General features: G+C 44.6%; 1 protein-coding gene across 1 annotated transcript in view; it reads right to left on the bottom strand.

Annotated features, from left to right (window-relative positions):
- LAMB1 (laminin subunit beta 1) overlaps positions 1-12,762 on the bottom strand; it is a gene marked incomplete at both ends in the record, with an annotated part of 40,644 nt that overhangs the window by 22,824 nt on the left and 5,058 nt on the right. The window contains 13 exons of the mRNA XM_079546871.1: positions 113-317; positions 788-911; positions 1,410-1,537; positions 2,297-2,455; positions 4,603-4,738; positions 6,403-6,482; positions 7,376-7,488; positions 7,891-8,070; positions 8,429-8,617; positions 8,785-8,905; positions 10,223-10,425; positions 11,740-11,803; positions 11,895-12,083. Coding sequence (XP_079402997.1) covers positions 113-317; positions 788-911; positions 1,410-1,537; positions 2,297-2,455; positions 4,603-4,738; positions 6,403-6,482; positions 7,376-7,488; positions 7,891-8,070; positions 8,429-8,617; positions 8,785-8,905; positions 10,223-10,425; positions 11,740-11,803; positions 11,895-12,083 — 1,891 coding nt within the window. The remainder of the gene's footprint in view (positions 1-112; positions 318-787; positions 912-1,409; positions 1,538-2,296; positions 2,456-4,602; positions 4,739-6,402; positions 6,483-7,375; positions 7,489-7,890; positions 8,071-8,428; positions 8,618-8,784; positions 8,906-10,222; positions 10,426-11,739; positions 11,804-11,894; positions 12,084-12,762) is intronic.

The raw sequence follows: 12,762 nt of genomic DNA, 5'->3' as shown, positions 1-12,762 counted from the left end.
AGGGCAGTGAGCATCATGGCGCAGGACACACACCCCACACTCCCTGTGCACACCTGGAAGCACCATCAAGCTTCCAGGTGCAGTCTGCTCTATTAAGCAGGTAGTTACATACACAAGGCAGTCTCGTGCAATAGGGCAGAAATGCTGAAGATGATGTTCTTGCAGACATCTGTCATTGGAGTTTTCACAACGCTCCTGCTGTTTTCCAGACACCGGTATCTCTGGAACGTTTCCCAAGCGCTGTTGGTGACCACATCTTCACCTGAGCCTCCCACGGTGAATATTTCCAGTGATTTGCAGTACGGCATGAGGACAAGCTATAGAAGAATTTCATAGAGGCACTGTGTCATTTTTTATAAATAGCCTCCACCAAAACTGCGAAAACATGCTACTATCCCACTTCCCATTATGCTTTTTAGCCCAGAAACCAAACAGGTAGACAGAAATTGGAAGAAAAGCAATGAACAATTATAGAGAACTATTACACTTTCTTCGTGGCACAGTTTTCCTATTACCAATTCTATTCACTCAGAAGAAAGAGTTGGATGCACTGTGAAAGTCCGGATCTGTGGTCCAGTAAAAGACAACCAAAGCCTTTGTGCACAGAAGGGCAATATACACACTTTGTGCCTGAAGAAATCTGTTTGAAATCTGGATTCAGCCTTAAGCAACAACTTCGTAAGGTAGCATTCTGAATTTACACAGATGCATCCCAAAAGAAACACAAACTTTCAGGATTTTAAAAACACTTTTCCATCAGAGCATCCCCTAGGAAATTTCTGCTTACAGAGTCAATGAGTGTGTAGGGGTTCTCCATCTCAGATTCCACCAAGGAGTACTGGGACAGCTCCAGGCGGATGGTGTAGTTCAGCCCCTTCTCAAAGCAGACCGGCCGTGGGAGAACAACATATCTGGATTGAGAACAGGAAACATTTCTCACTTGAAACAACCAGCACTGTAAGGCATCTCAGTTGGCCCCCATAAAGCAATTGAGATAATGGCGAGCAGCCAAGAATGAGCAGAACAAAAGCTACAATGTGAAGGAGCTGTTTTGGAGGCTTGTGCAAGTCAGAACCGGAAAAACTTATCGGCAAGGTAAAGAGTAATAGTGATGTCCACTCGCAGGCTGTACAAACACGTTTTTTTTTCAGACAACAAGAGTAAACTTAAAAGCTTTTGACTGCAGACACAATACTAAATTCATTTTTTATAACCCACTGGAAATTAAATTTCGCTTTCATAGAGGCCAAGGCAAGCTGATAACATGACAACTCTATTTCAGCTATACTGAGACCGCTTTGACAAACTCATTCCAAACTGCAGGAATACAGATGCCTCACAGCATCCTGCTTTTGGTCAAGTTGCAACCTGGCCTTTTTTCTGGTTTTGGTCTACTCAGTTATACTAACCTGGAGCCAGGTGGCAATGAGACAACCTGATTATCGTCATCAGGAACCGTGTTGCCACACCGGCTACCTGCGGGAATCTTGCCTGGGCGCGACACAGTGATCACAGCTTTTTCCCACTGATCTGGCAACTGGTGAAGTCAAAAAGAAAGGCTGATCAACGTTAAGCAAAGTTAAGCAGTCCTGGAAGCATCCAGCACTGAGGCAAGGAACAGCTGCAGAGAGGAAGAGGCAGAAGCTCCAGCACCACTGGGGCATCTGCTGGCAGTGGGCTTGGGCTGAGACAGGGAGAGGCAGGAGCTCCAGCTTCCTCCTCCATCCTAAAAAAACACAACTCAAAGCATGATATCAGTGGGAGGGAGGGGTTTAGCCTCTGCTCTCCTTACATCTGTATACCAGACCTGAGCCAGCTTTTCTCCACAGTCAGCTACTGCCAAACTTTAGGTAAGGAACATCTTTTATTGTGGGTATTTCTCTTGACCTCCCTCTGCTGTGAAACACCACAGTCAAAAATAACTACTCACAAACTCTTAGCAGCAGGTGTTCAACATCCAAGATGGACAATTTGTCTCCTAAGCTGTGTAACAGCATTTCTACTCATTGCAAGTCTGTCTGACTGATATCAAATTCATATTCTAATCTGTTCTGAGGGGATTTGTCATTTTTAATTTGCTTATAAACAGCTGTCTCAACACACAATAATGATGCTTTTTAAAACTGTAAAGTAAATAATAGCAGAGACAGTAAAAATCCTTCTGGATTGTTGTGCATCTCAAACACTTAACTAAGCTGCCATCCTTGTCTGCGAGTCTTGATGCTTCCAGGAAGCCCCGGGCTCCCATTGGCCATACACTGGGATACCAAGCAGGTACCAGAGAGCAGTGACCCACCTGGGGCTCGTAGCGGATCACGATGTCGTACTCCATGGAGTAGGGGATGTTGTCAATGTAGAATTCCAGGTATGCCCCCTCAGGGACCCTCACAAATCCTACGCCTGTCCACGACGGCGTGCGGTCCTGTGTGGACTGGCGCTCAATTATGTTTACTCCCTACAGAAACAGGAAAGAGAGCTTTTAGTACCAATACACGGAATTTGTGAGCCCCACTGGAGGACATGAAGTTCTATGGATGGATTACTTCCGGATTGCCACATCATTTGCATCCCAGAGAATACGAACTCTCTCCCTTAAACACGTGTGTATGAACACCACTGCCTACCCATTCAAAAAATGGTTGGGGTCGGAAGGGGCCCTAAAAATCATCTAGTTCCAACTCCCTACCATGGGCAGAGACACCTTCCATATGTCTGTGTATTGAGAGAAAGAAAGATAAAACAACTCTGCACAAGTCTTCACCCACTTACCTGTTACTGTGGGAAATAAAATCTAAAATCTTGCTGGGAGTAACTCACTGACCACCGACAGCATCTAGTTCACCCTACACAGATGTATGATTTGCACCAATGCAGGATGTAACTGGACTGCTGTAATAACTTTCTCACCACATTTGTAGCAGTAGAATTTACTGCAGTGGCACAGAACTGCTCTGCTGACTCCCAGTCTGAGTGCTAATTGCTTCCTGATTACATTGGGCCAGGCCAAACCAAACCACTGCCTAGCATAACATCTGAAAGCAAGTCACAGCTGTCATTAACAAGGTGTCACTAAGTAACAGAGATCCTAAACACCTCTAGACATTAAACATCCAAGCTGATGCTGGCTACTCCTTTCAGTCTGAGATGTCAGTTTTTTATGTTTCTCTTTATATTAAGCAAAGAAGAGGAAAAAGTTAACAGAAAGGGGAAAGCTGTGATGTTCAAATTTCCTGTTTCAAATATATCTGCATCCATGAATAGTTCTTGCTATAAAACAACATCCTGAGCATTCGTATAAAAGCTCCTTCAGTAGAAAGGGACAAAATGAAAGGAAATGTCAATATATCTGTCACTCCAGCTTGCTCCCTCATGTATTCTCACACCCTTTGAAGTGAGCCAAGCTATAAATTATTACCCTTTGGCTCTGAACAAAGGGATGGAGCTCCCACAAAGGACTGCAGGAGGAACATAAGTGAGAGTGTGCAGGGATTGTGCACAGGGACTTGTGACTGCCTGAAAACCCCTATAACTCCATGCCATTTTGTTTCATCTTGTGCTGGGGCCGTACCTGAGCATTCAGATCTTATTCTGCCAGCAGATTAATAACGAAGTTTTATTTGCCCAATATCAGCACCGTTTAAAATGGTTTGTTCTGCAGGTTTGCAAAGCCAAGCAACAGCTCACTTCCCAGCTTGGTGAGGCAGCTCTTCAGGCTGAGCTCCTTGCCCCAAATACCTGGGACCTCCAGCACCGCCCCTCCAGCTGGAAAGACAAATGCACCCAAACACGTGCCAGCAAGCACACCCTGCTGCTGGCCAAGTTGTGCTTGATGCTATCTAGCACAGATATCTAGCAGGCAAAATGCTCTGCCCTGGCTTGAAACCTGACATTCTGCCTGAAACAAATAAATTAGGAAACAGTGCCCCAGGCAGACTAGGATCTGGTGCCTCAGAGCACTCATTATCTCAGGAGGAGAAGTCCCTTGTCCTTGCTGGAGGCAAAAGTAATCGATGTAATCATCTGGCCTCTGTAAATGAATTAAAAGCAAGGCTGTGTGCTCAGGAATTGGAAGGAGCCAGAGAGCCTGATGTAACTCATGAGTGACTAAAACAAACTGGATGTAACATCACTTACAAATCAATTTTTTGCACAATTAACCACTTATTTAGTCATTAATTAAAAAAATCTCTCTAATGTACAGGAACTCTAAATCACACAGCAAAGTGCTTGAATGTGTATGCTGCTCCCTCCAGGTGTCAGCGACACTGAGAGGAAAATCCAGCATTGGTATTCCACCACACTCGAGGTAAGAGGGCAAAGAGAGGTGGGTGCATATGCAGTGGGTAAGGAGGGTGCAGACAGAAAATGAACTATATAGTCATGATCAAAGAAAAAGATCAAAAAAGGAAAATGGGAGTTTCCTGCCTAAAACACTACATAATTTATCGATACGACTAAACAAGGAGGAGCAGGCAGTGCTCCATCTGGCACAACTCCACATTGTCTTTGCGCAACACTGACATTATAAAACAGCCTCTTTCCAACACCCAAATTGCGAAACAAAGCTTTCCCACAGACCAGCACACTCCAGCTGCTACTCACAGGACCCAGGTTGGCTTCCTCGGCCTCGTAGATGTAGTGGTCAAGCGAGATGAAGTAATATCCAGGCTCCACTTGGTTGCACTGACGTCCAAACATGTGGGGCCGGCACTCACATTGACCAGATTCACTTGAGCAGCTAAAACAGAAAAGCAGTGAATGCACAGCACAGCTTGGCTAAGACAGATTGAGCTGGCTCATCTGCACTGACAGAACATCAGCCTGGTCCCAGGCACAGCCATGGTTCACTCCAGCTGTGCTCCTGGGTACAGGCGAGGAGTGAGAACAGGCCAGGACCATTTCCAACAGACAGCTTGCATGTGGTTTCCTCTGTTTAGATATTGAGAGGATTGAATGTTACAGATTCCTGGGGCCACACAGCGTTTCTGGGAGTGCTTTGCTTTGCTTGCTTACAAAGCCAAACACAGCCAAAAGGCAAGTCTGTCCTTCAACTCCAGGCTCACAGGCCATGCATGCAGCTATCTGCTCATCTGGGCTTGGGCAGAGCAAGAACATGCACGACTCTGCATGCCTGGGATGCTGAGCTGCTCTTGTACTTAGCAAAGCACATCCCAAAAGGCTGCCCATAGGCAGCTCTGCTCAGGGCAGAACCACACACAGCTTATTCAGATTTGGGTGGACACAAAGATGTGGGACAGACCAAGACACTGCTGGAGGGATGGAGAAGGTCTGTCCATTCCCTTTGTAACAAGACATTTTCTCTGTATAGCTTTATTTCAAAATGACCTTTTGTAGCTTCACTGCTCCCAGTGTCTGCTCCGCATTATGAAGAACTTGGGGGTGGTTTTATTTTTGATGGGGTCTGGTCATACTTTTTCATAGGAAAGTTTCTTGATCCAATAAAAACGTTCCTTTCCTTACATTTCAATTTAATATAGAAGCCTTTTTGAAATCAAAACCTTCTGTGTTTCCATGGAAAATCTCCAGGCTTTTTTAAGACTGAAAGTAGTTTATACCTGAAATCAGTTTTGAAACTATGGACATACATTTCAACAGTGTTTGCTTTCAGATGCCAAAGTGCTCCAGAAGGGGAGCAAGAAAGTTTCCCCTCTGGGGATGTTAATAGCTCCCATGCCCAAGCTGCAACCTCTGTGCTTTGTGTGGAAAGGAGTTTGGGGCAAGGTGTGGTTGCCCAGGTGCTGCAGGCAGCAGAGGGAAAAAACCCCAGGAGAGTGGCATGAATCCACCCCCTTGGGAAACTGCTGTGGTTTCAGACAAAAGCAAACTATTTCAAAGGGTTTGTGGAGGGAAGGAAAGACAAAAGAGAGCACAGAAATATGTCACTGTAGAAAAGCCATGCACCCAATGCATGGAAAGCTGCTCTGATGAGAGGTCTGGTTACCTGAAATCCCTGCACTGACAGGTATATAAGCCAGGGCTTCCCATACTCTTACTAATGGATGCATCTCCAAAACCCAAGTTTCTGAACAACCCCCACTTCCCCAATGGACATGTGCAGACCTACTTGCCCCATGCAGTGCTGCAGGAGCAGTGCAGCAGTACTGTACTGCTGGCATACTGTACTGCTGGCATGCTTCTCCGGTGCTGGTGGACAGACAGACTGGCTAAAGGGCCAACGTGCAGGCCAGACCAAGAGCCAGCTCAGCACAGATGCCTCTACCACCCCCTGCAGCAATCAAGATCTGCCACTTTCTGCACACAGGAGCAGAAAGATGATCCCAAGCACTGCCCTCTAGAAAATATGAAGGTGTTGTGATTGCAAATGGGGCAAACCTCGCTGGAGTGAGTGGATTAAAAGAGAGAACTGGGGGTGGAACTCACTTGTTATGCAGTGCTCCTCCCTGGTCGCAGTCACAGGGTCGACATCCATCCATGTCATTGCTCAGGCCCCAGTGCTCAGGCTGCAGGACGAGATATCACTGATGTAATCACATGCAGCCCACAGCCACGTTCTGCAGCGCACAATGTAAGCCACGCCTGGTTGGCCCCTTGAAAAGCCACAACCATCAACAAAACTTCTCCATCTGCTCTCCTCCAATCTTCCAAGTGGCCCAGAGGCTTGAGAAATAAAATCCTTTTCCACCAAACTTTAAAAAATAACTTCCAAAGGACTCAATCTTCTTTACTTCACTCCTACCGCATCATTTAAACCAGTTTGGGTGCAGGCTACTGACCCACAAAGGGCTTCAGAACTGCAGCCCAGCTCACTGCACCCAAGCAGAGAGTAGCATAAGGGCCAGCAGGGCTTTGTGCTGGGCTATGTCTTTGTAGGGCTGTTCCTCCACAGCTTGCTCAGCGGAAAGGCAGACAGACAGCCTTGTTTAGCTTTTCCATAGTTTATTGTCAGATAAGAGAGCCTGTCAGTGTTTATATAAACATATCCCTTTATTAGACAGCGTGTTTCTATAACACTCCAGTGCACACAAACATTGTATGGAAATGTATGTGTAGCAATTAATCCCTGTCTAAGAAATGGCCAGTATAGAAAATCTTATCTTTTGCTTCTCAGTCCATTTTACCTTTCACCCCAAAAAGGGCTCAGGCAGAACTGCCCCAGACCCACATTATCGCAGAGCAACCACAACAGTTATCCTAACATCTCACTCCTTGAACACAATGAAGAACAGGAATTAATTTCCAGATGGTCTCACCTGCCTCAACTCAGCCCCAGCACACAACTCCCTCCCTGTAACATAGCTTCACGGCTCTCGACACCAGCCCACATGCCAGACGCCTGCCTGCTAGCATCCCTCACACCAGTGTCTCGTCATTATTCTTACAGTAATCTACTTACCAGGCACTGATTGCATTGCTTTCCTGTCACCAGGCGCTTACAATAGCAGTTTCCTGTCTCTGAATCACAAGGATTCCCTCCAGGATGGGTACCCAGAGGATTACATGCACAAGCTGGATTGGGAAATACAAACAGGCAGGTCAAAACACAGGATTTCAGCTACAGTATCCAATTTAAATATTTATATTAAAGCTTCCCCTAATTTCCCAGGTCAGAGATTAATTGCACACTTTGCCTACCACCCATCCCAGTAAAACTCCTCTGGCTTAGAGACTTAAAAAGAAATACAATTCTGCTACTTCCACTGCATGTATTCCCCAGGACCAGCTGGGGAGATGAGTTTCAGAAGAGAGTGGACTCCAAGCTGCAGCAGATCTACAAGAATGTTTTTTTTCTTTAGCAAAACATGAAACAAAGGAGAAGAAAAACAACCCCACAAAACTACCCTCTCCCAGGGCTAGCAGCACCTCAAAGAGCTTTTGATCCCACATAAAGGAACATATGTTTTTACTCACATTGACAGCCCGCTGGGTCATCGGCACTCAGTCCATAGAAACCTTCTTTGCAGAGATCACAGCGTTCCCCCTCAACGAATAATTTACAGCGGCACTGGCCAGCAATGAGGCCCGTAGAGAAGTCTGTGTAGCGATCACATATGCCACCATTTTGGGAGCCAGCTGGGTCACAATTACAAGCTAAGAAGGAAGCATTGCACACATTTTGTTGACTGCTACAACAGAAAAGGCCAAGTCTCACACTGAGTAACATAAACTCAGCTGCTGCATAGAGTACAGTTATCACAAGGAGTAAAGATGACACAAGTTGAGCATGAAACCACCAAATACATTTGCAGATTCTTGAAGAAAACAAAACAAAGCTAGGCTCACTCAACTCCTCCAAGCTAACCTCCAAGCTCCCCTCCAGATCTTTGCGATGAAGGGAGGGGGGGGAAGAGAGCAGTAGCTATGATAAATCCCAAATCTCCGACAGCAAGCCCTGAGGACCACAACCCAGGCCCCTCATCCATCCCACCAGGCACAGGGCCATGCTTACGCTCGCAGACGTCGGGGTCCCGCAGGTCTCTCTCTGGGTGCTGGAAGTAGAAGGGCTTGCACTGCTCGCAGTTGCGCCCCACCGTGTTGTGCTGGCAGTCGTCGCACACCCCCCCGCTGGTGTTCCCTGTCGCCATGTACACGGCCATGTCAAAGTGGCACTGTGCAGAGTGGCCATTGCAATTACACTCTGTGACAAAGATGAACATCGAGAGTAGCCTCAGAGGAGACGAGTCAACTGAAGAACATGCAGAACTTTACACACCGTCACAGATTCCACGAGTCGCTCACACAACAATGCATAACGCTACAAGCGAGCAACACCAGGCTTTAGATTTGCGTTTGACCCAAACTCACTTTTGCATGCGTTACTATTGCGGCCTTCGGCAGGTCGCCAAGGTAAGTCATGGTAGAAATCCAAACACTGCTCACAATTCAAGCCCTTGGTATTATGCCTGCACATGCAGTGCCCGTGGACCTGTCATTAAAATAAAAACATATATATATATATATATAAAATTGAAGAAATAGTTGATTTAATAATCAATTCAGGGAGGGTGGAGAAAAAAAACAGGCTTCTCCAATTCACTCAAAATACAACTAGTGGAAATACTTCTGGAGTCTCTGCATTATAAAGCATATAATGCAGGTAAGTGGAAATGAAGGGCCACAGAACTATCTCTTGCCTGCTTACATTAAGAATGCCCTCATAACAAACCTGTCCTAGACTTACTGGAACTCATGCATGAATAAATGCTTTTAGGCACAAACAAGGGGAGAACAGTTCCATCTAAATAGTCACAGAAGCCTCTTAGAGCTAGTAATTAGCTATTTATTAGCTGTTAATTAAATATTAACATGCATCAAGTCATATCAGCATGTCAGCTCTAGCCCACTGCTGCCATACCTTCTCAAAGGAAAGATAACCACATTTTGGATGGGTCTCATCCATCAGGCCAAGGCTTTGTCATCAACACACGAGCACTGAGCAGACAGTGTTGGTGTGACAGCCACTGCCTTTGGTGATGGGAACTACCAGCACTGGAGCCACAATTCTAAGGCAAAGGGCTGCTGTCAGGTGGAGACCCTGGCAGAGAACAAGGAGCAATGGAGAATACCCATATCCTGCAGCCCCTGAGGCAAGCACACAGCTTTCCCCTATGCCTCCACATTTTCATCTAGTTAATAACTCACTCATTAACACTCCTGCTATTATTGCTCATTAGACAAAAATCATGGGGAAACCCAGAACCAAGAAGGGATGGGACACTCACACAACAGCACACAAGGCAGGCATCAGAATTTTCCTGCAGAGCTTGCTGTTAATTAATCAGGGCTGCAACTATGCAAATTGCTTCTCAGCTGATAAGGACTGATACAAATGCAGATCTTGTTTGATTCATGAAACTTTCTTTCCCTAAGGCCACTCTTTCCTTCAATTTTAGGGCAAGGATGTCAGCACACACTTATCTCCTGCTCCTTACAGAAACATTCCCTTTCTACCTTCCTGCCTTTTAATTCCATCAGTTCTTTAACATAATTAGAAAATGAATGCTAAAACATTTCACTGAATCTAAGCTCTCTGTGCTTGATTAATGTCAGTAAGGACAGATAATAGCTTTGCTGTTAAAGAATGACTTCAATGGTTTTCTTGTTGGTAGGTGAAGAGCGGAGAGGAACTCAAATTTCTCCTATCACATTTTCACCTCACTGTTTCCATATTGCTTTAAAACAACAAAAGAAATTGAAACCCACGATCAGGAACAGCTATGTGTAGAAAAGTGGGAATATTCACCATTCCTTCCACTTCTTCGTTGAAGCCCTCCACCGGCGCGCACTCACTGGCGTGGCCATAGCAGAAGCAGTTCCCGCGCACCACCATGTCGTAAATGGCATAATAGTACTTCTCCCTGATCTCCATCCTCGAATCCAGGAGGTTATCTCCCAGCGTGTGCAGCTTGGTGAACTTGACTCTTAGATTTGTGATCTTCAACAGGTCTGCAGGGGACACCAGAAAAACATGTTTTGGAGTTATTTACCAGATACTGTACTGAATGGGAGGAAGCCAGCAGTGACTTCCCAAACACACTTCCTTTGGGCAGATTAGATCAGGTTTAATTTCAGCTCTTACATGCTACATATCACATCACTTCATATTCCCCACTTCTAAAAATTACAGTAACTTACTTACTGCAGGCTGATACTGTGTAAGCCAGTTTAAGCTTAATTAAAAATGCTAGCTTGTTTTACTATAGGCATACACAGGCAAGAGCACAAATATTAAAGGCACGTACACCAGTCCCCACCAGATGAGACAACGGCTCTCTAGACACTCTGGAGTTCCAAGTGTAAGATGTGGACAGCAGGAGAAAGGGAGGGGATCAATATTAAGCAACTGCTGACTTTGAGCTTTAAGAGTCTTTTGAATAAAAATCTAAGATGGAAATAAGACACAAATATATTCTTCTTTCTTATACATCCAACTTTCCCAGCAAATTTAATAAGCTGATGAAAGCAGCCTCTCTCTCTTTTAAAAATTTGGGTTAAAACATTCAACCAGTATAGCAACTAGCAGACGCTCTCCTACTTCAGATATTTTCTTCTACTACAGTTAACTTTGCACAGAAGGATGTGAACTGAAGCTAAGAAGGAAAATGAAATTAGAGGTCAACTTTAAGGCCAAGCACAACCATTCCCTACTCAAACCAAATGCCAAAAGAGGTTAAACTTTGACCACACTAAGCAACAGGTCTGCACATATCTCCGCTTTCCTTGCTCGCAATGACTCTACACACCTGCTACAGGCATTTTTGGTTATGTCTGTGTGGACCAGCTACACAGATTTACTAAGGCCAGTCACTCAGATGATTCAGATGTTCATGATTCAGATGTTCTAAATTCTAAAATATAGATCACAACACCCTTGATTTTATCTCAAAACGCAAAATGATCAAAGTACATTTCTAATTCCGATTCTTTGCTTTCTGAAAACTGTACCATTACAGGATAACACTCCAAGGCTTCTCTTGGTGATTGCATGTATTTTGCAGAGAAGGATCTTTAAACTAAGCTCTTTTCCTCAACCAATACGGAAAGAACCAACTACAACAAAGGTGGTAAGACTGACCGCATGAGCTGATGACACCAGCTATTTCCCAGTAGATCACTGAGTCAGGAAAAGAAGTCACACCAGGAACGCATTCATATGACTTCAAAATTATCATGAGGGCTAATGTTTGACATTGACTGTGGATTGCTGCTATAAGTACAGAAATACTTCCAAATGAGCCTAGAAGATAAGTGCATACATACTTTGAATTCTTGGACTGTATGGATCTTCAATCCTGAAAGCAGGATCTAAAACACGATATATGACCTGGGGAAAAATAGTACAAAAGAAGGCTCAGGGAATCTGAATTTGTGTGGAAGACGTTTATGCAACAAGCATTTGAAAAAAAACCTCTGACCTCTCCCTCAGTTGAAGGCTCAATGTCGGAGTATCGGGAATCACAGATGATATCATCCACCTTCTTCATGGGTCCAGTTGAAATCCCAGGAAATGAGCTCTCACAGTCATATGCAAAATACCTATATACTTGCCATGTTTTTCCAAAGTCAGATGATCTTTCTATCAGCATTGCAGCGGGGCGGAATGTCTAGTAATGAGAAAACCAAAGGAGATTGTATTTTGTTAACTATTACTCACATTTACATTGAACACTTCTAACTGTGAGGAATCAACACGTCTGGATTTTCATCTCTCCTCTCTCTGTAGAGAGTATTTGCCCTTTCACCCTTTACTGCTGATATCCTACTTTCTGTTCAGAAGCAGATCTTCAACGCAATGCACATCAAATCAAAGATCATCTATCTTTAGAAAAGACTGCATTCAGTGATCAAGCAGTTAAGTGCCCAAACTTAAAGTTTCTCAGATTTCAAATCCTATCTCAAAACTAGAGATTAAAGCAGGGCTCCAGAGACAAAGGGATTTTTTCCACTGCTTGTGAAAAGCAGCACAGTCTTCTGCCTTGCCATACCTCCTCCCATCTTCTGCAGGGAGACCTCATGGGCCTGTGATAATAATGTTTCAATCAATTGCATTTCAGAATGCAGATATGAATACCTGACTTGCATCAAGAAGAGCCACAAGTCGCATCATTAACAGCATGGATTCAGAGAAAGCCATCAAGGAGCCAAGCACAAAAACATCTCAGTCATGTTTGGAAACAAATTTTTTTTCTGTTCCTGGCTGAAAATGTCACCCTCCTTACAAACTGGTATCTCACCCAACAGAAAATGAAGCCAACCAGAAAGAGCCTTCTACACAAAGACAAC

The sequence above is a fragment of the Tetrao urogallus genome (assembly GCF_951394365.1).
Source record: "Tetrao urogallus genome assembly, chromosome: 1".
Classification (NCBI taxonomy): domain Eukaryota; kingdom Metazoa; phylum Chordata; class Aves; order Galliformes; family Phasianidae; genus Tetrao; species Tetrao urogallus.
Note: the sequence above shows the minus strand (reverse complement) of the source record. Positions and strands in the feature narration are given on the sequence as shown.